Genomic DNA, 25,663 nt, shown 5'->3' with positions numbered 1-25,663 from the left:
CCCTTTTAGTCTTCTTCCTTTTTGTTCCTCCTCTGCAGCTCCTGCTTCACACTTTCTTCTTCTTTCACCCCATCTGGTTCAAATAACTTCCTCGCTTTTCCCCCGAGGATGGATGTGAAATTCTTCATGGAGGTTTAAAATAAAGAGAGATAGGCCTAATGGAGGTTCATTTTCACCTATTGCACAAATCAGTGGTGATGATGACCATTAAGCTGTTGCCTGGAACTGTTTGGCAATTCAGTCTAACAAATCTGGTGGATGTTTCATAAAGCTGTTCATAAGTTAAGAGCGACTGGTGATCCTTTCTTGTAAACGGTAGATTCAGTGGGGATGGTTTAGCGCGTAAGAAAGAATCACCAGTCGTTCTTAAAGTTACGAACAGCTTTATGAAGCGGCCCCCTGTTTTGTTTACTTTCTTGTTTGATAATTTATATTTCCAAATCATAATTTTTTTATTGGCCATGCAAGAGCTGCAGTTTTCTGACTGTATGAGCGCCCCCTTGAGGTTCCAATTTTGTAAGACAGAAAATTACACGTCGGATCGATGAGCTTGAAACCAACAGAGCCAGAGACATAATTAGATTATTGACATTGCAACGATGAAGGATATCTGTATATTTGTCCGATAGCTGATTAAGATTCTAGAGGTCGTTGAAAAGCTGAAGCGAGGTTGGAGTATTTATTTTGGACCTCACTCGATTATCATCATCGACTCGCTACAGACTCAAGCGTGATCAGATTTCTAACGGAAACCTACCCGGAGAGCTCGGCCTAGAAGGCGGGAGAGGTACGCTGCTCATTCCGCTGTCGAAGGCCGCCAGCCAGCTCCAGGGCACTCGCATTAAATGTCCCTGACTGAGTCCGACTCATGAACTCTACTTCTCAGTGTGTGGAAAGTTATATTATTTTTCTGGGTAAGGGTATTTGGTTTTGTTTTGAGTAAATTAGACAGCTGGCAGCCATGCATGCTCCGTCTGTTTCGAGTTTTTTAACATTGTCATTTGTAATTTTCGTACACAGACTCACAGTCACCAGGTCACAGTCGAGTCACAAAAGGATGGGCACCATGGGGGGATTGGGTGTCCGGACACGTAACAGAAATGAAGCCTTGTTTTTATCTCAGGAATAAACCAAAAATATAGGTTGAATAGTTTTTTTTTCACCATCAATATTTGTTCTTTATAATATTTTCTTATATTCTGTGCTAAAAAGAATTAAAGACTGCTTGTAAACCTTTCATTTTTTCAAAATTGAGAGTAAAAGTCATGTGTCCGGACACCCAACCACTGGGTATACGGCTCGCTATCATGCAGCCGCCATTCTTCTTCTTTCTTCTCCATTAGGGGGTAAACAATACAAAATCCCCCGACGGGGCTCATCGATTTTTGTCTTTATTTCATAAAAATATATAAAAAATAACTAGGCCAAAATAACGATTATTATATTATTCCATTGTAGCCTGAAATGCACCAAATTTAACTGTAAAAATAAACTTAAAAGGGGAAAAAACTGACTTACTTCGGCTGTCGCGCAACTCCCACGTCCCTGTTTTATCTGAACTTAAAGGGGAATGAAACCTTTGAATAGACTTGTGTCGAAACTGAAAAATCAAAGAATAAGATTAAGAAAGAAAGTTAAGGAAAAATCGGACAAATAATGAGAAAGTTATGAGCATTTGAATATTGCAATCACTAATGCTATGGAGAAAGACATCACACATCTTTGTCGCATTGCCAATTTGAGGATCACCATAGCATTAGTGATCGCAATATTCAAATGCTCATAACTTTCTCATTATTTGTCCGATTTTTCTCAAACTTTCGTCGATCTGTTTCTTTGATTTTTCTGTTTTCACACAAGCTATCTTGTTCCAAAGGTTTCATTTACCTTTAATACATACCGGTAAACATATGGCCATTGAGTCCCTGTACAGATCGAGATAGAACTTCGGTCTCTGTAATTGGTGAGTGGAGCCAATGGAGTTCAGCGGAACAACCAATTAAATAGAGACCGAAGCTTTTGGTCTATGAGTAGATCTGCAATGGCCACTCTTCCCAAAGTTTCCAGAATTTCAGGAAATTTTGAGGATTTTTGTCCAGGAAAGATTTGGGAAATCAGAACACAAACTTTAACCACTCAAAAAAAAAAAAAAAAAACAGCAAAAGTTATACCTCTAAAAAACAGTGTGAGAAAAGTCCTTCCCTTTATTCGCCAAAATGTTGGAAAAATTCGCATTTTATATCAATGAAATGCCTTCTCAAAGTATTTTCTTTCTCAAGAGTGGTTTAAGAAGTCATTTATAAAAAGAAAGAAAGAAACTGTCTGTTTTATGCGGCTAGAAAAGACACAGCTTCGAAAGAAACCAATGTACTCACCTATGTGTTTTATTCATATTAATTCATTTGAAAATCGGTCTTTTTGAGTCAAAAGAGAGGTCATAATTCCTCTTTTTAATGCTTTCAAATAATCAGGGTACACCAGATTTTAGCAAAATGGACTGTAGAAGGGCATTACATTGGTGTAAAATGTGACTTTGAGTTTGATTTTCAAAGTTCTGTGGAAGATTTCTTAGCAGCAACATTTACATGTAGATTCGTATCGCAGCTCCCTGAGTCTGTATAGGCTGCTGTACTATGCTCATGCATGCCAGCCGGCCGGTGTGGCCGGCTGGATAATAGCTACTGTATGCTATAGCGGTAGTACTGTCATGACTATGCAAACTTTGTGTGTGTGTAGATCAGAAAAAATGTTGCATAACGATCTGGCTTGCAATTTGAACTGTAGAAAGTTGATAAATGCGTGCAAAATCGGCAGAAAAATTGCGCTACTTTGACAATTTTTGGTTGCCCGATTCGGGCCACCAAAACTTAGCATGTTTTCAATAATGGTTGCCCGAGGTGAATTTCTGTTGGCACCGGGCCACCGCTAATGTCGAGCCTTGCAAATATATTAAAAGACATTCTTTCCTGATGCTATCAGAATATGGAACTCACTCCCAGCAAAGATAGTCCACAGCACCTCCCTCGCGTCTTTCAAGCAGGAGGTGTAGCAAAGGAGGCTTTGTTAAGTCCTCTTCTGTTTTTAGCCGCACATAGTTTTGTAGAGATTTTTACTCTCACTACTCATCTGGGCACTTGACAAGCACAACTAGTACGATAATATGCCAACGGCAGTCCTACTTTACAGGAAGAAGAAGAAGAATGAAAAAATAATCTAGGAAATTCTGGGAATTCAGAAAATTACAATTAAAAACAATTACACGTAGCAACTTTTAATATTAATGTTACATTTAAAGAATTGTTTACCTCGATATGTAGCTCAAAATTGTCTGCTTGCACTCGCATTTCATTATTTTGTTTCTATTTCTAAAGAGGGCATGAACAAAAAAATGTTAATTCCTTGATTTTGGTCACAGTTTGACCAAATATAGGCTTGCTGTATGATGGGGTGACAATAATTTGCGCACATTTTAAAAATTATCATGAAGTTGATTTTCAATAAAAAATTTCTCAGTTCACACGTACAGACGGAAGGCAAGATCCCAAAGTCAAATTCGCTTGACAGAATTATTAAGTAGGTCACAGGTTTCGCTCGTATATCGATCTCAAAATTCCATGGCGATCAACTAGTGCGCGTTTGACTTACTTATTGGGAGACCTTTGCTTGCAAACTGGCGATTTCTTGATGCTTATCGAGAAGATCAGATTTTCTCGGAGCGGTCGCAATTTATGGTAACAAAATTTGCTGATGTTTTGCCAATATTTTCACAATTTGAGACCTTGCCTTCAAGAAAATTACCATACTGAGTAATTTAGGGTCGCTTTTTCTGTTGGTGTTATTCTAGATATTCATTAGATAAGAGATATTCGACCGTGCGCAAAATTAGGTAACGCAGGAATTAAGGTCACACCACCATTGCCCGATTTTTGTTAAAAATCAAACTTGAAAATATCTAGGAAATGTCTATGAATATCGAGAAATTTGTGATTCATTTTCAGGAAATTTGCTTTGGATCTGTGGAAACACTGACTGGAGTAGCCTAACGTTAGATAGACTCGTAGAAGACTCTGTGATGATATTTTTTATGATTTTGATAATGTCATTTCATCATGAAGCCTAGACACGCATATGGGACTGTGCCTAGCGAACTATCTACACAAGAAGGGAATTCCCTTCATATTTAACATTGGAACTACCTATCACATTTTTAACTAAAATTTTATTAAATTACATACCGGTACCTTTATACACCTAATGTGTATAGGTATGACCATTTCGCAAATAAAAATCAGAAAAATTAGAGGTTTCTTACCAGACCGATCTTGTGTATATTCGTAAACACTGCAAATACAATAGGTTTGAACTTTGAACCGCTTCGTTATGACATAGCTTCAATGAGCGATGTTACGAAGCGCCGTTTTGAAGAACAATTTCCTTCTTGTGTAGATAGTTTGCTAGGCACAGTCCCATAAGCGTGTCTAGGCTCTATGATGTGACAATATCTAAATCATTAAAAAATATCATCACAGAGTCCTCTAGGCTAGACTGGAGTACATCTTTACCTATGTATTTGCCCAAGATTTCTGGGGTAGATTGTCTAACATGGCAGTATTACTTAGACTACATGCCCAAACTAAAAAAAAAAAATTCATTTCAATTAAAGTTTAGTGTATTAAAATGTAGCTTGACCTGCACCTAAACATTCTATCCTTGAAAAGCTAGAGTAAACAAGTATCTTAACTTCATGTTATGACCATGCATGAAAGAAACAACATGAACAACAAGTCAATTTTTTTCCCAATAAATTTGTTTGTCTTACTGAGGTTAGAAGCTCATCTGTTTTGTTTAAATGGTGACAAAAATTATGTGAAAAAAATGTAGATCTATGATTTTGAGTAGATAATGAAAAGGATAAATTATAATAAATCTATAATGCCATGTGTCTTGAGGTCGCCCACCAAAAAGGGTGGTGCAGGTATATATTTTGGTTAATTTGTTGAGTTATTCATTAATATTTTCAAAAGCAAAGTAGCTATGCCAACAAGTTTGGTATCATTTTAAAGCTGAATTCATTGGCTAATTATCTAGAAAGTTTTATTGCTCTGGGATAAATAGAACTTGAGTTACACATACTTGGTTTTGTTACAGATCTTAAAGGTCAAATGACACAGGTCAGAGATATTCAGACTTACAATATGTGAAGAATCTTAGAGGTATTATTTCGTATAATATTATGATAATTTATTTTAAATTGTTTTATACCTTAAATAAGATGAATACAGTATATACCCACCAGGCCACCATGTAATGTTATTGCAGGCAAAAATAGCACACACGATATATACATTTCTTTAATTTTTTTGAAAAAAATTGCATATATGTTCTGGTTGATTATAAAATAATTTCTTGACCATAAACCCAATAAAATTATACATGTACATTGTTAGATCCGACTGTACTGTACAGAAATATGATTATTTTGGTCATGGGGGACTATACAAATTATTATAATCACAAATTTTAGATTTAACAAATTATTGATATTCTTCTATTCAACGCCATATAACACTAATGCCTAACACCCAATGTTAGTTGAGTGCATATTTAGGTTCATTGAGAAATGTCCTTTCAGAAAATATATACTTTTACTATCATGGGGTGTAAAGTTATTGAGATAGAGACTTTTGAAGTTGAAGGACAAGTCCACCCCAACAAAAATTTGATTTGAATAAAAAGAGAAAAATCCAACAAGCACAGCACTGAAAATTTCATCAAAATCGGATGTAAAATAAGAAAGTTATGACATTTTAAAGTTTGCTTAATTTCACAAAACAGTTATAAGCACATCCTGGTTGGTATGCAAATGAGGAGAGTGATGACGTCATCCACTCACTTTTTCTTTTGTATTTTATTATACGAAATATGAAATATTCTTATTATCTCCTCATTGTCAAGTGAAACAGTGCTTAATTCCTCCCTGAACATGTGGAATTAGCATTGTTTAATACTATATGATTCAGTAAAGTTGGTCCATATGGTCAAATCTGTAAATGATGAAATATTGTATAATTCAAACAATAAAAAACAAAAGAAATAGTGAGTGATGGACATCATCGACTGACTCATTTGCATGTTACTGAGTTGTGCATATCACTGTTTTGTGAAAAATAAGCAAAACTTTAAAATGTCATAACTTTCTTATTTTACATCCAATTTTGATGAAATTTTCAGTGTTATGCTAGTTTGATTTGTCTCTATTTATTCAAATCAACATTTTGCTGGGGTGGACTTGACCTTTAAAAACGTGACGCAAAGCAAAAATCACCATGTAACGCAAAAGTAGGCGACCTCATGACACATGGCCATAATCACTTTTTATATGCTGTCAAGCTAGGTAATCATTTTTTAGCAAATGTAAACAAAGAAAATTGGTCCTTCAAGTCTTATTATTGGAGTTATCGCCTGTATAAGAGATGGTCTCCCATACCATCCTTGTGCCTCTACTGTGAAAGGAGTATCTTCTGGTGCATGATGGCTATGAAAGAGTGCTGTGGATTCCAGCAGTCATTATTTTGTTATAGACCAACATTTTCTATCTGTTTCGTTATTTCAAATCTAATGAAATAGACAAAGTAATTACAGACAGATCAAGATAAGAGTTTTAAGATGGAAATCTGTCTGTTCAGTGAGTTCCAAACTTTCAATCTCTTTGTTCTTAATTCATGTTTGTACAGTTTCACTATTAGAATAGGCTTGACCAATAGAAGGCATCATCATGCTGCCATTCACAAACAAAGCAACGATAGGAGATTATGATAACAACAAAGCCAGGAGAACACAGTCTTGCTGGAGGGTAAGTTTTCATTTTGTCTCTTAAATTAAAATAAAACTAAAAATACTGAACATAGTACCAGCAGCATGTCAGTCATAAATTAAATGCAATTAAAGAAGCCATTGAATTTTATTGCAGTGCGCACTGCGCAGTAACCTGGATATCTCATACAGTTAGGACTTGAAAAAGGGAGTCTTTGCGGCTGTGCCACCAAATAAAACTCGATTGCCAGGATATGTACCCTGTCATTTGATAAAAGAAAACAGAGAGACTGAATAAATGTTGAACATTGATATGTAGGTGATTTAGTCTTATGAAAAACTACCATGATATTTGTAAAGTAAAAGGTAATATTGTTTGTATTGAATTATCAAATTCTGCTGGTTTTGTGTTGCATTTTATAAATCATGTGAAAATACATTAAAGCATTGCCTACAGTACATCGAGTATGAGGCATGAAGAGCGATATGACATTGTACAAATATGTTATTACATGCCACCATTCATTCTCCAAGAAGAGATGTCATGATTATATCATACATTCTTCTTTGGTTGAATTTTGATTAAACAGACAAAAAGTATAGTCTTCAAAATGTCATTTGAACAGTGTTTTCTCTATAAAAATAGACATGTGGTGTTTTTTTTGTAATCAAGATCACAATTCTGAATGCTGGGTTATTAATACTTTATCTTTTTTTAATCAATAATTTGGAGAAAAGATAAACAGTTTTAATAGAGATGGATGCTGTAACCTATCAAAGCAATGATGTTGACAGTGTTAATTTTTTATTGAACAGTTAAAGTTGAATTAAGAAGACGATTCCAAATATTGAGATATTTACATTAATAGCAACCTTACAACCCCCCAAACACTAATAGGTGATTCGACCCCCCATTTTCTTTTTTCAAAATAGTGAATTTGAACGATTTATCCCTACCCATTTTCCCTGAGTTCGCTCCTGCAATGCCTACCGAGACGGGTGTTCTTTGAGTGTGACGTCACCGGGGGGTATTCGGTCCCGGTGTAGTAATCAAGGCAGTGCCGTTTTGTGTACTATGCACGTACTCCTTCATATGGAATAACTGCAGTTGAAGTTGTATCTGCGAGCCATAGAACTTGCAAAGAGGAAATGATTAAAATATTTGTGGCCGTACTATTATTCCAAATATGTGAATTCCCTCAGAATGATACCATAGACCCTAGAGGAATAATTTCAAGGTGAATAATATGAAATTTGATCGAGATCTTCTCACCAGTCGATAACGTAGCAGACGTGTTATTATGACATATTTATCCGCGTGTGACGCGGCTCTTGCAAAAAAACACAGTTGGTTGCGGAATTGCTTTGTGCCGACCGGCCGCCCGCTCCGGCGCAGCTAGCTGTCGAGCTACCGTACCGTTCTTGTTGTCTTCAACCATAGAGATGTATACTAATTACTATATATCTTTCTGTCTTCAACTCACTTCCGAATTGCGTTTGTATGTGTGACGGTGACCCCTAGCGTAATTAAATATAGAAAACAACTCAGAAGGCCGAGAAAGAATACTATACGTTTGGTTCAAGATTGTTATGTGGAATGAGCTATGAGTGGAAATGATCCAGAGGATATAAAAGTGGAGTCAAAGACAAAAGAAAAGAAGAAAAAACGCCAGGGGATCGCTGCACGGCCATGAACTATTAAAGTCGACATACCAGACCATAACAGTACACTCAATGCCTGGGTACGGGTGTTGTGTGTACTAGTATTATGCGTTCAGCGCGCGCTGAGCTAGCCGCCGGAATTACTTTCCAGCTACTCACTTGATTGAACATCGTGATAAAAATAAATGAGAAATAGTGAAAATATCATTCAATAACTCACTGTTTGCTATCTTACATCATGATTGAAGAGTTCATGGTGGTTATTCATACTGTTTTTTATACAGGGAAAGTAAAGATTTGTACATATCAGTCCTATTTGTTTGATTTGAGTTGCTTTGAAAAAAAATTGTAAAATATATTTCTCTCTCTGCATAGCATTTCTGTATGACATTCAGGCACCTCTTATACTAAATTCCCCCCGGTGACGTCACACTCCGAGTGACTTTTCTGTACACTCGTCTCTCGGGCTCTGACAGGTGGCTAATTTCATAGACTTTCAAAGCAAAATATCGAGATGGCAGAGGATTATTGTGACATGCTATGTGTTTGAACAACTTATATATACTATATATTGTATGTAGAACCTATATTTATGGAAACTCACCCCCTTCTTAATTCAACTTTAATGATTGATTTATAAATCTTTTTGTTGTAAAATCTATTGATTCCTGCATCTTCATATTTTTCTCTGTAGATATGGAGGAGGTTATCTCGTCTCCAGAGGAAGGTTGTCATGGTGATACTTCTTATCGGTGTTCTTGCCAGCTTTGTTGTTTTCAGACATTTTGTGCTTGATGAAACCAAGGACAGAGGATTAGACAACAATACCCTTGCAAGGAAAGATTGGCTAGGAATCGGAGGAGGGGGGCAGGAGGGGCATGATCCTGTCAATGATGATTTCAACCCAGGAGTAGGAGATGAGCTGGAGAAGGACAAAGGTTTCAAGGTGAGTATTACTTTTTGGTCAGTTGTATCTCGAAGGTAATAGTGTTCTGTTATCCTTTTTGGGTCAAATCATTCATTCGTTTGTTCGTTCATTCATTCATTTGTACATACATGTACATAATTCTTATTTTGTTTTTATTATTGTTTATTGTATTGTGTATCTTTTTACATGTTACTTGAAAAGTGATTATATCGTGCATTCGTGCTACTGTATCATTATTGTAAATATAAAAGATTGAGAGTGGGAAATAATACAATACAATTGAATTAAAAAGAATAAATCATTGAATTAATTGATCAATTCTTGAATTAATTAAATAATTGATTACCTATTTAATTATATTACTATGGTTAACATTACAGGGTAGGCCAGGGAAGAGGGGTCCACCCAAATTGGGAGGCCAGCCAATCAGAGATCGGGATACAGATGATGGAGACCCCGCAGAGATGAACCAACCAATCAGAGACGAGGACACAGATATTGCAGACGGAGAGAGGGTCTTGCCCCATCTCGGTATCCAAGTCCCACCGGACGTAGTCAAGGAAGGGGTGAGGAATAATGAGGATGATGTGTACATAGCAGACAACATCAGCGATGACAACAATGATGATGGAGAAGAATATGATATAGATCGTTCGGACGTGGGCGCCGCCGAGGGTGCCCTAGGGGTAACACAAAATTGTTGGATAAAAAAAAATTGGTGTCCATCTGTGGCTCTTTGTCCATCTTTTATCGTTTGGCTGAATCTGCTTATTTTAGCATGATGGGGGCGGTGTAGGTAAAGTAGTGCATGCATTCAGGGATGGGTTTCATGAACAGATTTGTCACTGATTTTCACTGATTTGCTCTTAGCCAATCAAATATGAGAATTCCAATAGCTCATGGCAGTTAATGGTGAAAGTCACTCACAAATCACTTCATTGATTGCTCTCCCATTAACTAAAGGACGGGCCTTTCTTCGATTTGGTAGCATGTGTTTAGTTTAAATTATTCAAGATTTTGATTTTATTTGGAGGAAGTACTTCCGTAGTGGTACCTGGCATATATTTTTCTTCATTTGTGCATGGAATATGTTTCTGAAGCTATCACATTTGGATCTTATTTGCTTTTTTAATTAGTTATGAATTAGGTCATAAATGACAGGTACAAATGATTTGAGCTTTCCTAGCCAAAATCTTATTTGATTTTGTAGCTTTTGCAAGGCAAGTTAGTTGATATAATCATTGTTATTGTTTCCTTTATTTGGTGTTGTGTGGTAACTCATTAACAGTATTATTGATATTTATTAAATTATGGCACCATACAATTTTCAAAATAAGATTAACAAACAGAACAATAGTGTGATTTCTTTAAGGTTAAATCTCAGACATTTTTATCAAACAAAATTTTTAAAATCATATCGACCAGACTTTCTCTTATCTTGTATTTCACATTTCTTTTCAAAATGATTTAACCATAAGGATGAATTATTGGGAGTATAAGTTTGACAGCAAATATTTCAGTTTCTAGTGATTTTAAAGGCTTACATTTCAGTACTATTGAAATTCTTGTGGGTTTTTGCAGAAACTGTTCAAACAGTTTTTAATTCTGTTTCTTTTAAAACCAACATAATATCATATTTTCACCCCAAGACTATTTTAAAAAACAACAAAGAGGTGGAATTAATGTTTTAAAAGTAAATTAGATGCAATAAGGTTGCAATAGTAGATTTGAAACCATTAGTTAATATTTTGACACCAACAAACATGAACATATGTATTAACAAATAATTCATAACCTTTTTTTTATTCAAAAAATGTAAAAGTATTTGCATGATAGTAAACTGATATTCATTATGTATTTGTTTACTGTTGTGTTTTACCTGTGTAGGAGAATGATGAGAAAGAAGTAGTGATACCTTTTCCAGACAATGAGGAAAGAAACCTTGGCAATAATGATCCTCATTCAATGTATGGTAAGTAGATGCTTTTAAATCTCTCCACCGTCATGTAATACAGTGATATTATTGAAACATAAATTCTGATTGGTTAATACAGGTTGCTTTGAGCAAATGTGACATGCAACAGGAAATTTGCAATTGCACATTTGCAATTAAATTCATATGTGTCGGCATTCTTGGGGACCCCATACTTTGTAAAAAGCATTGGAATTACCAGCAATAGAGACTTCTTTTGGGGAAAGTAAACTTGATGTACCAGCAAGCAATTCTGCAGCCATGCCTGCTTAACCCAAGCAACTTGTCTGGTGGGGGAAAGTGAGATGTTAGGCAATATGTGGAATTTCCAGTGGCATTACATAACTTCTGCTGGTCATAAATCTTCTACTCTATTTTTGTTCCATTTTCCATCGTAATTTATATTTGCTAGTTATTTGATAACCTCGTTTTATTCAGGATTTCATTTTAATTATTTTTTTTTGGGAGGAGGGAGGTGTCATAAATCTTGTTCTACTCTGTGTGACTGACACCAGGGCCCCGTCTTACAAAGAGTTATGATTGATCCAATCAACCTCAAGTATATGGAAATCCATCAATTTTTTCTTCAGGAAAGTGGCAAAATGTAATTTGTAAACAAAGAGAAGCACACTGAATTTTAATCAAAAATGTGAATGTATGAATATACATCATATCTAGAAAATATTTTTAAACAAACATGTATTTTAAATGTTGAAGTTGCTGGCTTTCCGTAGTTGTGGTTGATTGGATCAATCGCAACTCTTTGTAAGACGGGCCCAGCTGTTACAGAAGCATCCAAATTGTGTTGAATTTCTTCCTATGAAAACTTATGAATATGTTGGTTTAATTGCTATTTTCCTCTTAGGGAGCCATCTTATTGAATCATGATCTTTGTTATTTTTTATTTTGCTATTTTCCTCTAATGGAACCATCTTATTGATTCATGATCTTTGTTCTCATTAGCTGTGCACTCAGAGGCAATGCAAGAAAAATTTAATGTGAGGGAGCTTCTTAAAATGATTTGTCCCTGTTCTACAATTCATTTGGAAAGGTGTCATGTTTTTCTGGAATTCCCTCCCATGAGAGATCTGGGATAGCAAGATGGATATGGCGCCTTACCAATTGCATATGTTATCATCATTATTGTAAAAAAGGTAGAACAGGGTTCCCAGCCAATCAGGGAAATCAGGAAAAATTATTATACTTTTTTCCAGTCAAGGAAAAATCAGGGAATTTGATTTTTAAAATACCTCAAATCAGGGGAAAATGCCTCAAATGACGGAAAAATCAGGGAATTTTGATCGGCCCAAAAGTCGAAAGCACGTTAGTCAGTCAGACTCTGTTGTATTTTGTTGCATATCAAAACAGCATCCATTGAATGAATATGGTGTTATTTTAGTGGGTTTTTTTCTTGTAATTCACTGCAACAACTTAGGAAACATGCAAAACTGAGAATGGGTTTAAATCATTATTATCGTCAGGGAATTTCTAAACTTCATCAGGGAATTTTATTTTCTGGAAAAGCTGGGAACCCTGTAGAAGAGGTACATGAGATAAAGGAAGTATGGACAGAAATGGGAGTTGAACACACAAAAAAAAACATTTTACAGAATTGCCACACATATTATCCCTGGAGAAATTATAAATCAGTACAAGATAAAGATTTGAAGCTTGTCTTTCCTTGTAGGTGCAAAGAATGATCGTCAGCGTGCCGTGGTGGATGCCTTCAAACATGCCTGGAAAGCTTACAAGGCTCATGCTTGGGGGCATGATGAACTCAAACCAATCAGCAAAAAATGGAGTGAATGGTTCACTCTTAGCTTGACCATGGTGGACAGTCTGGATACAATGGTCATCATGGGTTTGACCGATGGTGAGTACAACCTGTAACCCACTCTCTTAGAAATTAATGTTTCTTGACCATGGTTGTTGGTTTGGATACAATGGTCATCATGGGTTTGACCGATGGTGAGTACAACCTGTAACCCACTCTCTTAGAACTTAATGTTTCTTGACCATGGCTGACAGTTGGGAAACAATGAGTGCAATAGTCCAGTCCAGATTTCTAATCAAGGTGTACATTTATTTTTGTTTCCAGAGTTTCAAGAGGCTAGGGATCATATAGCACAGATGAGCGTAACTCCTAACAAAGATGTTAATTTATTTGAGACAACAATCCGAGTTTTAGGGAGCTTTCTCAGTACCTACCATCTCACTGGTGATGATATGTTTCTTCAAAAAGCTGTAAGTATAGGATCATGTTACATCAAAGATACAGTCAATCGCTGCAATCAATTGTAATTCTTGTTAACACTTGTACAATATACTTACAATTGGTGTTGATTATATCATTTATTAATTTATGATCAATTGTTTGAAGGTCAGAAGAATTGAATTATTATGTCATGTCTTCTCTATTCTATGATTATTCTTTAGTAAAAGAAATCTTTCAGTAAAAAGTTTCACTGAAAAATTTGTGTTTTTGTGAAGGGTCTACTTCTCTAAGATAATATAACTAATTTTACCACCATGATAAATCAAATCATATCAGTTCACAGCCCCATAGTCAGGGTTTTCAATTAGGGGCTTTATCCTTTCTCTTCCCTTCTCTTGTCCTTTCCCACCCCTAGTTTTTTTTCTAGCTTTTGAAAATTTTAGGGGGTTTAGTCGAACCCCCAAACAGGCTTGGTTCAAATGATGAATTATGTTTTATAGTTATGTATCCTAAATATTTTGAACTCTTTTAATGGTTGAATGTCGTCGTAGAAGAAGAAATCTTTCAATGTCTTTTGCATTTAATTCTTTATATGCCAAAGTTGCCAATTGGCACAATGTAACACAAAACTAAAAAAAAAGAGTTGTAATTTTATTTTGCTAAGACTTAAATATATTGTGTCGTTGTCTAACAGGTAGGACTAGGCGACAGCCTGCTGCGTTGTTTCCAGAGTAAATCAGCTGTACCCTTCTCAGATGTCAACTTGCATACAGGTAATGCACACGCACCGCGATGGGGACCTGACAGCTCCGTCTCTGAAGTCAGTACTATTCAACTTGAGTTCCGTGATCTCTCATTTACTACTGGTGATCCAAAGTACAAGCAAGCTGTTGATAAGGTCAGATGATTTGACACTAACGAAATGAAATTGAGTTTGAAAAGTCTTGCTGGAATGCTCCCCAGGGAGTGAGCAAAATTGCATAAAGTGTGTGTCGGGCATACCAGGATCCGATGACCAGGTTAATAAAATGTCTGTAAAGTGCTTAGAGACGTTGATCTTTCACAGTCAAGAAAGAGGGGAATATCTTTTATTTTGTCAGTTCCCGAATCAAAAGAATTTCAATGAAATATGGAAAATAAATGACTTTTTCATGAATGTAAGGATGTGAAATGTGAATTTTTGGCATCTTTTGGTGAAGGTTCCCCCCCCCTATACAGTCAAATGATGTCGATATTGGAAAGCGTTTATGCCTTTTAATGGTTTAAACGCTGTACAAACACTTTGATTCTACCCAACTGGAAATGTAATGATAATTCACAAATCTGAATTAAATATCCTGTATTCTGAAGTCTCATTTAACTTGGGACAAAAATGTTAAAAGTATATTGTATGTTTCTCAGTTTAACTTTGCCCCTTTCTTATACTTTGATAGTTGAAGAAAATTATTTTACTATCAATGCCAGAAATTATTAATGATTTGACTGTCGAATGAGCTGAGATGTTGAACCTCTACTGTTAGATATTTGTGTCACACTTGGCTATCCATAGTGAAACCACAACTTCAGACCAGAGTTGCGATTGATCCGATCAATCACAACTATGGAAAGCCAGCAAAGTCAACATATAAAATGCATGTTTGTTCAAAACTATTTCTAGATAATAATAATAATATAGGTATATTTACCCAGGGAAGCCACATCAGTTCTGAAAACTGTTCTCCCAGCGGGCCCTGCTATTATTATTACCCCGGCTTTAGCTGGGCTGCCTAGGTGCTCAAAGCATTCAAAGAATTTCTTCCTACCGGGCAGGGTGCTACATAACTTTTTTGAAGCACTTGCCCAGTCGGGCAAGTAAATTTTCAAAAAGTTGGAAAATACTTGCCCGAATATAGATTTCACTTGCCCGAAAAAATCCTTCAAAACAAAGTTTTATTGCTTCAAAACAAGTTATAGCCTTATACTGTAGTTTTACATACCATACCATTGACGGCTTAAAAAAAACATTTTTCAACATGACTACTGATGTACCTTGTAGTTGTATATCTTTTTTTTAATGATTTTCATTTATCTTGAACATCATGACAACATATATGGTAAATATGCTCTTTAGTTAATTTCCTAATCTCATATATTTTCCATATATTTTGGAGGGGACTAGGACACACAATAAAAAAGGGGAAATCACTGAAAATAACCAGAGAAAAAAAATAAGAGAGGGGGAGAGAATGAAAGAAAAAAGTAAGAAGAAAGACAGAAAGGACGAAGAAATAAAGGAAGGAAGAAAGAAAAAATGAATAAATAAAGAAAGAGAGAGAATGGCTGCGGGAAAGAGAAAGATGGAAAGAAAGGAAGAAAGAAGGGAAAGGAGGATGGAAAGAAAAAAGAGAGAAAAAAAAAATAGAAAAAAACTGAGAGGAAGAGAAAGGAAGGAAAGAAAGGAATGAATAAAAGGAAAAAAAGAAAGAAAAAAGGGAAAGAAAGAAAATGAGAGAAAGGAAAGAAGGAAGAAAGAAAAGGTATAAGGATAGATGGAAGGAAGGGAAAAAAAGAAAAAAAGAAAAGATAGATACAAGACAGAAAGAATGAAGGAAGGCAGAAAGAAAAAATAAGGAAGAAAAGAAAGGATGGATGGAAAAAAGAAAGATCAAAAGAACGAAAGACAGAAATAAAGAAAGAAGGAAAGAAAGGAAGGAAGGAGAAAGAAAGAATGAAAGACAAAAAGAAAGGAAGGAATGAAGGAAAGAAATAAAGAAAGGAAAGAATGAAAGGGATGAAGAAAGTAAGGAAGAAAAAAAGACAGGAAGAAAAGGTAAAGAATGGATGGACGGAAGGAAGGAAGACAGTAAGAAAGAATGAAAGGAAGGGGAAAAAGAAGGAAGGATTAAAGAAATAGGTAAACAAAGGTTGGATGGAAGGAAGAAAGAAAAAAAGATAGAAAGAAAAGAATGACAAAAAGAAAGACAGCTATAGTAACAGAAAAATTAACAGAAGAAGGAAGGAAATTTAAAGAAATAAAGAGAGATTCAAAAGAAGGAAAGATAGGCAGAAAGAAAGAAAATAGAGAGGAAGAAAGCTCAAACTATCCAGTCATAAATAAAGAAGAAAATTCACCAATATCAAATATGGACACTACAAGAATTTTCATTGGTAAGAAATGTGAATTTTGACAGTTCTGTGGGAGATTTCTTCCAGAGCAAACTTCGTTCTTGCAGCACCGTACTCTGTAGAAACCATAAACTTAACTGCATGCATCGGCTGCGTGGACTAGGCGCTAGCTAGGTATGCTAGACTGCCATTGATTCTGTGTGTGTGTGTACGTCTCTGAGCTGTGTGTTTTGCAATTCGAAAGAAGAAATTAATGATATTGCTTTTTTTGTCTCTTTTTCTTTTCTATATTTTGATGGTGAAATATGGGGAATCTTTCTAAAATATAATTTCCATAGGAGAATTTTGCTTGCCTGATTCGGGCAAGCAGTTTTTGTCTTTGCTTCAAAACACTTGCCCGACTCTAACTTTTACTTGCCCCGGGCAATCGGGCAAGCGCTTATGTTGCACCCTGCTACCGGGTACCCATTCACCTCACCTGGGTTGAGTGCAGCACAGTGTGGATAAATTTCTTGCTGAAGGAAATTACGCCATGGCTGGAATTCGAACCCACGACCCTCTGTCTCAAAGTCAGATATGAATGTATATCCATAAATTCATTGATTTCTGGACAATCTGGTGTGTTCTCCTTTGATTACATAGGACATTTTGCAAGTTTCCTGTTGAATAATTTATGACACTGATGGATAAACATAGAGTTACAATCTCTTTGAAAGACGGGGCCCAGAGTTTGAATTGAACCTGAGTTCAGAATACGCATTGATGAGATTAGAGCACTTAGATAAATACATGTATTTCAGTTCTATATCCTTTTCTTAAACAGGTAATGATGCACCTACACAATTTGCCAAAGAAAGAAGGTCTGGTACCAATCTTTATAAATGCCAACTCTGGTCAATTCCGGCCCAACTCTATCTTGACCCTGGGTGCACGAGCTGATAGCTACTATGAATATTTACTCAAACAGTGGTTACAGACGAGCAAATCAGAAAAAATGTAAGTTCGTTTGAGGAGAGTATATGAATAATTTGTATGTTTCATATTCACCAACAATTCTCATTACTACGAGATGCCTACTTTTCCTAAGGTGGTTTACAGCTTTTTCCTGAAGAGCACACACCGCGAGTGATAGTAACTTGAAAATTTGAAGGATTAGTTAATCCCAAGCACAGGCAACAATTAGGATTAAATTATTAAATCTACAAGTGAGATCCAAGGAAAGCTAGTGTTTATTTGTATATTTTTTATTTGTTTATTTTATGTATTGATATAAATATTGGCCTTCAGCACAGGCTGAAGAGGTCAATTTACGAATATGTGAATTGCAATATCATTTCAAAGAAAGTGATCAAAACATAATGTACTGTATTGTATCTAAATGAGATTTGTAATCATTTTGAGTACATGGTTATCAACCAATCTATCAAGATGATGATGATAATGGTCCATTGCAAGCAAACTGGCTGTTGTAACAGCTTTTTCATTGAGTACACTGTATTTCAAACATCATATTGACAAATATGGGGTTTTCAAGTAATTTTTTTTTTTTTTTGAATTCGGTGACGAGTAGGTATATTATGAATGTGTTGATTTCAGATTCCTTGATGAGTACTCGGCAGCAGTAGAAGGTATCAAGAAGAAACTCTTGGGACAATCAGAACCCAACAAACTGACATTCATCGGAGAGCTTCATAGAGATTCATTTACTCCTAAGATGGTGAGTTATTAAAGGAGAATGAAACCCTTGGAACACGTAGGCTTGTGTGAAAACAGAAAAATCAAAGAAACAGAACAACAAAAGTTTGAGAAAAATCGGACAAATAATGAGAAAGTTATGAGCATTTGAATATTGCGATCACTAAAGCTATGGAGATCCTCACATTGGCAATGCGACAAAGATGTGTGATGTCACTTGTGAACAACTCTCCCATTACTTTAGTATATATTTCACTTAAACTGCCTCTTTTATCACATCTATCAGTAGATCATGTGTTCTTTCTATAGGAGGGCATGTAATACAGATTTTTAAAGAATACATCATGGATTAAGAGTTTGTATCACCATAAGAAAAAGCAAAAAGAGACATTTTGGGGGTATTTTATAGTCCATCAAAGGAAAGTTGTTCACATGTGACATCACACATCCTTGTCGCATTGCCAATGGGAGGATCTCCATAGCATTAGCGATTGCAATATTCAAATGCTCATAACTTTCTCATTATCAGTCCGATTTTTCTCAAACTTTCTTTGTTCTTATTCTTTGATTTTTCTGTTTCAACACAAGCCTACGTGTTCCAAGGGTTTCATTCCCCTTTAAGAGCATTTTCTCAAGTTGACAACCCATAGAATAGGTGTTATAGAATTGACACACTTTTGTTGTGTGGTCTATTGGTTATTGGACTCATGATTGTAAGGTTGTGAGTTTGAACCCCTGCTCTGCCATTGTCTCCACATTGATAAACAGACCCTAGAGTTATTTTTGTCGTCTGTAAGGTCAGCCACTATGCCTGATCAACTTAGACTAAAATATTTTCTATGTAATTGGTCTAATACCAGCTTGGCCTGCTGAGTTTCTACGGGAGTTACCCATTACAGAAATTAGACTCGGGACAAGACATGTCCTAGCATATGTAAAGCACCTTGAATATGTAATATTTAATTTTGTTTTTATTGAGCTCTATCATTAATTTCATTTGAAGTTATATATTCCACATCATAGGTTGTTCCGCCTATCTGCTCCAAGGCAAGAATATTTATCAGGTTTTATAATGTTCTACCGATTTTTAGGCCTGTAATTTTTTTTGAGGGAAGGATACTTTTCTATGGAGCACATTATTATGACAAAACACAGATAGAAAATTCAAAAAGGCAAAAAATGAGGCCAGTGAGAGGGGCATGGAGACTTATCATAAGGGATTCTACCGCATGGCCTTTTATGGCCTTAAATAAATGTAGCCCTGATCGTTTTGTAGGGAATTCTCACTACCTTTACTCTCATTACACTTTTATTCCTCTTTTTAGGACGAGCTGGCCTGCTTCTTTCCTGGTACACTAGCCCTTGGTCATTTCAACGGGCTACCAGAGTCTCACCTGGAGCTAGCCCAAGAGGTTGCCCATACCTGCTTCCAGATGTATGCTCAGATGCCCACCTTCCTGGCACCCGAGATCACCTACTTTAATACTTTGCCTGGGGTCAAAGAGGATCTTATCATCAAGGTAGGTCCTGTCATCAGGGTCCTGTTTCATGAAAACTAATTATGATAACAAATGCGCAATTACTTCAGCAAGTTTAGTGTCAGCCAATGAAATCGAATAACTGACAAAACTCTTTAATGCAGTGCTCTTAGTGAATGCCTTTACTTCAGGGAGAGGGGGGATTCATGCATGTGCAGTTTAAAGATAACTCCAGTTTTGAACTTTATCAAAAGTTATCTGAAGTGCTTTTTATTAATCCCAAAAAGTGAAAAGCATGTATATTTTTTATTGCTAAGAAAAATATGCCAAATGATGGTAGTGGGAAATTAATTATTGCTCATCTAGTAATAAAATGGTGTGAATTCTGTCTGTAGATATGGCTAGCACTTTACATGCTGAAATCAAGTAGTTTTAATTGGGTAATTTGGCAGGCATATAGATGACATATACCTACAACACTATATGCCAAAGTAGAGTATATCAAAATTGACTGATTTACAGGGCAGTGGTTTAAACTATCGCCTACAGTAATGATAATATTAAATTTTATTGTTCCCCAAGGTAAAGTTGAAGTTGATAGTATTATTCATATGTTTTATCAAGATCTAATGATACTCATCAATGGGTGATATCAAGAGCGGTGTTGACGTTTTGGGTGTTAGTTTTGGACAGATTTTACATCAGCACATAACAAAAAATAAAAGAAGACTGGTCTTCAGCCAAGTCTCATGTGGAATTCAACTATCAAGTATGTGATTTTGGACCATTTTTAAAAACTTTGATTAGGTGTTTGAGCTATGGAAGGCAATTGTAAGTATGCTTTTAACACCAACACTGAACTTGAAATCACCCATTGTATGTAGGATTAAGAATCCCTTCATTATCCTTACTCTTTCTTTTTGTCTTCACCTTAACAGCCTGCAGACACACACAACCTGCTCAGACCAGAGACCATCGAGAGCTTCTTCTACCTCTACCGCATCACGGGACAAAACTTCTACAGGGAGTGGGCCTGGAAAATCTTCCAAGCCTTTGAGAAGTACACCAAGATACCAGGCGGTGGCTACTCGTCCATCGGTAATGTCAAAAACCCTGATAACGTCAACATGAGGGATAAAATGGAGAGCTTCTTTTTAGGTGAAACGTTAAAGTATTTATTCCTTATATTCAGCGATGACCCGAACTTAATACCGCTAGATAAATATGTATTCAACACTGAGGCTCATCCGCTACCGGTGAGAGATGGTCGAGGTAATCAAGTGCAATAATTGTAGTATGAATGAAATTATGTTGGTAAGAAGATTTTGAAGCCTTATTTGCTCATGTCATGGTATGATGGTGATGTCTAATCAAGGGCTGGTATCACAAAGAGTATCACAAACGCAACTCCAGAATTCCAAGTGTACTTGATTTTCAACCAATCAAAATCATGCATTTGGGAGTTGCGTTTGGTTTTGTTTTAGTCAAGATCAAACTCTGTGCAATAAGCCTATCAAATGCCATGACAGGGAATCGGACATGTGATGATTTCCATTATGAGCTCCACCGCCGGCAAAGTGCATCCAGGCAATCTTTCGTAAATTGTTTTAATATAAACTGGGTTCCAAAAGAAACTGCTTAAAGTTTGCAAGGGCATTGCACAAATTTAAAATTTTGATGTTAATTTCCTGTAGCTACTACACATGCCTGTGAAGGACATGTGTAATAAACTTGGAAGTTTGTTTAATCTCATCTCATTTTCATTGGCCTTTCTTTTGCTTTTTTTTTCCTTTGGATTTTGAAACCAATTCATGTGAGGGCTATCTATCTCTTAATTGTTAACATGTGCTTGGTAACGATTATTGAAGCTAGCCTGTGAAGAAATATTGTTCATTTTGACTGAGAGGAATTTATACAGTGCCCTTGTAAAGTTTCATCAGTTTCTTCTGGAACCCAATTTATATCACATCACAACTATGGTGATAATCTACTGAAATCATGAAAGCTGATTGGCTGACAGATGTTTTGCCACATAAATGGTGATTTTTGCCCAATTATTCTGCTCGCTGGTCGACATCAGCAAATTGGTGCAATCATTTCAGCAATGCACAAGCCATAGTTTCTGTCAAACTTACCAAATTTATGAAAGGATATGAGGCTCTTAGTGCATATGGTACCTGACTGTGCTATGCTATGCACAAAACTTGTTGTTCAGTGCATTCTTGCACTAGTGCAGTCAAATGTGAATGAGGTTCCACCAAAGTAATTAGAGAACAATTTGACAAATTGATGCAAATTTACTATTGCTTCTTCCTGCTGATTCAGACATGTTTGTATTAAAGGTGATGAATTTTGTTTCCAGATGTATAAATTATTTTGTACGAATTATTTATGAAGAATATTTGATTTGTTGAATGAATTATATGTTGTAAATCATGAATGAGCTATATTAGAATTGCAATCTGGCTCAAGGTTAATTTGTTATATTGTTAGTTATTATACCCCTCCAAAGGTTTGCAATTCAGGTTAAGAAATTATATTTCTCTTATTACTCTATCATCACACTTGCTTTCTGTATGATTGAAATTTCTTTTTATTCCCCTTTACATTGATGATTTGTAAAGATTGCTTTATTGTAAAATGCATGTTGGATCTGTATGTGGGACTAATGAAAAGATCATTGTTGCTAAAAATGCATTGGTTTTTGCCGATTGGGGGAACATTCGTTTGTTTCATGAACTTTGCATATTGCTTTAGATTTTGGCTCACGATCATATGCGTGTTCCATGATTATTTAATTGTTGGGAATGGAGCATCAATGTAAATTTAAAGGGAAATAGATAGGCTTCAAATCGTGCCAACATGATATTGAATAGTAATATGTATATGAGAAATTGTATTGCTCAGTCCTGAAATACAATACTTTTTGATGTGGTGTTCATGTGTCATACACAATTAACAAGGATTTTAGTGTGAACATCATTGGAACTGTTGATTAAAGGGATCCATATCTTTTTCATATAAATTGGTATCATAATACACAATTTCAATGGCTGAATTAGCCATCAGACAATGAATAGCTAGGTTCTGTTGACAGGCTGATGATTCAATATTGATAAATAAGCATTATGAAATGGGGCACTGGTGATCCCTATATCATGACTATGAAATTTTGGGAATATTTTAGTCAACTGGTTGACATTATGATGATTACACAAATATCAAGATGAATTTTTATCTGTTTTACTGCAGTGCTTCCATTATAGTAAGTTGTGTTTTATTTACTTATTGTCAGTTATCAGATGTCGATGCAGTTTAGAGAGACATGAAACAGATGAAATTAACAGTGCTTGGTCATGTTCATGGGTATCTACATGTACTGACATCATGCAATTAGCGAGATATTTATGAATAGCAAAGAAAAAAAACATTTGGAACCGTGTTGTATGTTTCAATTCTTATCAGCAAACTATATATGTAATGTACTTTAAATAAAACATATGACAATATTTGTACATGAAATGTTTCAGTCGTTAGCAAGCAGGGCAGGGCCATGGGGTGGGGGAAGGGGTGTTGACCACCATCCCCCTATGGTTTTTCAATGAGTAAAAAAAGGAGGAAAAAAGCGGGATGGATAGGAAGCAAAGAAAGAAGATTGTTGGTTTAAAAAACGTTTGGAACTGTTTTGTATGTTTCAGTTCTTATTAGGAATATATGTTTGCAATGTACTTTTAAAAATACAACAAACATGAAATGTAAGAGTCATTCGTAAGCAGTGCAGTGATATGGGGGGATGGGGTTATTTCACAAACTACCCACCCTTATTAGTTTTCGATTAGTAAAGAAAGAGGAGGAAAAAGAAGAGGGATGATAAGGAAGAAAGAAAAAAAGAAAGATTGCCCCCCCCCCCACATCAAAATTCCCTAGCGGTGCCCCTATTCACAAGTGATGACAAACTTCACATGCTACACAACTCATAGTGACAAAGTGTGAACAAGGCCATTTACATACTACATGCTTAACCAATGACATAACTAATGCTTCAGTGTTGCGTAAGCTATCAAGGTGTGTGATATGTTCACATTCTCTAGATGTTCCTTTGGTAATAAAATATATTACTCAGGGTTTGCTTATTGCTTATGATCTTATACATGTATCTCTGAATGACCCACCATTATTATGTCATATTTTATATACTTCATAGAAACAATCATCCATAACTATACATGTAATTTGGACTACGTTTTTTGTTGTTGTTGCAAGGTATGAATATCACATGTTGTTGGGCCCTTCGTTGCATGATTTGTCCAACATTTTGATATTTTCTGTATTCATACATTTATTTGTAACTGATGATTATGGAATTATTTTTATCCAAGCTCTTCATTCACTGACATAATTGTTAACTGACCCTATTCAATAACTTTAAACATCCCCTTTGCACAGAAGATACATATCATATTTATTTCAACTTTGTTATCGATGGAAACTATGGTAACATACATACATTGTATATGTTCATCTTAAGGATTTACAAAGCATCCATTAATGATAGGCATTATTCAATGACACCTGTCTGAAGTAAGTCATTTTATGTATTCCTGGGTTGTTGTATCAAGAATAGTGATGTTGACATTAATTCACCTGTGTAATAACCTTGCATCTGATTTAAATTTTCTTGTTCTGTTTTTAAAAAGAATGGACGATTTCAGATTCTTATTTTACGAAAATAATCATTGATTGTGCTACATATAATGTATAATCAACAAATTTATTTTTCAAAAAGAACAAGTTATTGTTGCTATTTATGTTGTGGTTAAGTAACTTGAGTTGGTAGATGTCTACATATGCTCTGTACTAGGTTAATATTCAGTATTTAATTTCATATCAATATTGCTCACTCTCATCATCATCAAGTAATAGTTCATGTATTTTGTTTATTGAAGAAAACCTTTTGTTTTTCCTTCAAATTTCAGGTCTTTCTGCTAGTTGCAAGATATTTACTCTTTTAAACTCCAACTGTAGCACAAAATTAGTTATAGTACCGGTAGTCATTATTGAGGGTATCAAAACACATATATTTGTTCATTTTCATTACTGAAATATGTATATTTGCATTTTTATTTAGATTTTAGATTTAGCGGAACATCTTTAAAGGAGTATATTCATTCAGACCCCCTCTACACCCTAGTTTGGATGTATGTATTTAAAACAGGTAACTTTGCTTTAGTTGAATAGGAGAAATTCAACTTAAACGAGGTATATATCACCTTTTTTTTCTAATTTGGGTCCCATTTCATAAAGATTTTTTATAATAACAAATGCACAATTTCTATAACAATTTTACTATCAGCCAATCAAATCGAATGATTTCAGTAGCTTAAAACTGTTATTGTGAATTTGTTATCATTACAAGATTTATGAAATGGGCCTTGGGTCTAAAACATTGCTTTGACATGGGCAAAATTTGGACTTACAGGAAGTCAACTTACGCAAGTTTCCCTGGCTATTTTGTTCACTGTTTTAAATATATATACAGTGCGTCCCAGAAAAAACAAAACCGAGATTTAGCGATGATTTATCATAACTTAATCATAAATAAAATAGACAAATGACCTACCAATGTAAAGCTTAGAATCTCCTCTTTCATCTGGTATTACTTAGATTATTCCTCATTCACGCATGATTGAGCAAAGACAATTCGAAGAAAGGATGCCAAATACTCATTTGGCGGGGGGTATCTGAATTTCAAAAAGAAAATCACATGACTAAAAAGTTCAATATCTTCTCTTTTC

At 35.4% G+C, this 25,663-nt stretch overlaps 1 protein-coding gene across 2 annotated transcripts; it reads left to right on the top strand.

Annotated features, from left to right (window-relative positions):
- The first annotated feature begins 488 nt into the window (after window positions 1-488).
- Window positions 489-23,747, top strand: LOC129277912 (endoplasmic reticulum mannosyl-oligosaccharide 1,2-alpha-mannosidase-like). Of its 2 annotated transcripts, none has more exons than XM_054914098.2 (12): window positions 489-914; window positions 6,735-6,853; window positions 9,170-9,421; window positions 9,784-9,969; window positions 11,291-11,375; window positions 13,063-13,248; window positions 13,474-13,619; window positions 14,285-14,488; window positions 17,519-17,691; window positions 18,292-18,412; window positions 19,716-19,910; window positions 20,807-23,747. In XM_054914098.2, the coding sequence occupies exons 2-12, from the start codon at window positions 6,776-6,778 to the stop codon at window positions 21,155-21,157; spliced, it is 1,977 nt and encodes a 658-aa protein (XP_054770073.2). In that variant the 5' UTR covers window positions 489-914; window positions 6,735-6,775; the 3' UTR covers window positions 21,158-23,747. The 2 variants fall into 2 exon arrangements, with proteins under 2 accessions (XP_054770073.2, XP_063966168.1); XM_064110098.1 differs by having other exon boundaries at window positions 503-914; window positions 9,784-10,089; window positions 20,807-23,744.
- The last annotated feature ends 1,916 nt before the right edge of the window (window positions 23,748-25,663 follow it).

The sequence above is a fragment of the Lytechinus pictus genome, chromosome 15 (assembly GCF_037042905.1).
Source record: "Lytechinus pictus isolate F3 Inbred chromosome 15, Lp3.0, whole genome shotgun sequence".
Lineage (NCBI taxonomy): Eukaryota > Metazoa > Echinodermata > Echinoidea > Temnopleuroida > Toxopneustidae > Lytechinus > Lytechinus pictus.
The sequence above is the reverse complement of the archived record's forward strand: the minus strand, read 5'-3'. Positions and strand labels throughout refer to the sequence as shown.

Bases quoted from the DNA above. Each gene is read 5' to 3' on its own strand.
- LOC129277912 (XM_064110098.1), top strand. From the start codon at position 6,776: ATGCTGCCATTCACAAACAAAGCAACGATAGGAGATTATGATAACAAC. The intron at 9,422-9,783 runs GTGAGTATTACT...TTAACATTACAG, and splicing joins AGAAGGACAAAGGTTTCAAG to GGTAGGCCAGGGAAGAGGGG. The intron at 18,413-19,715 runs GTGAGTTATTAA...TCCTCTTTTTAG, and splicing joins ATTCATTTACTCCTAAGATG to GACGAGCTGGCCTGCTTCTT.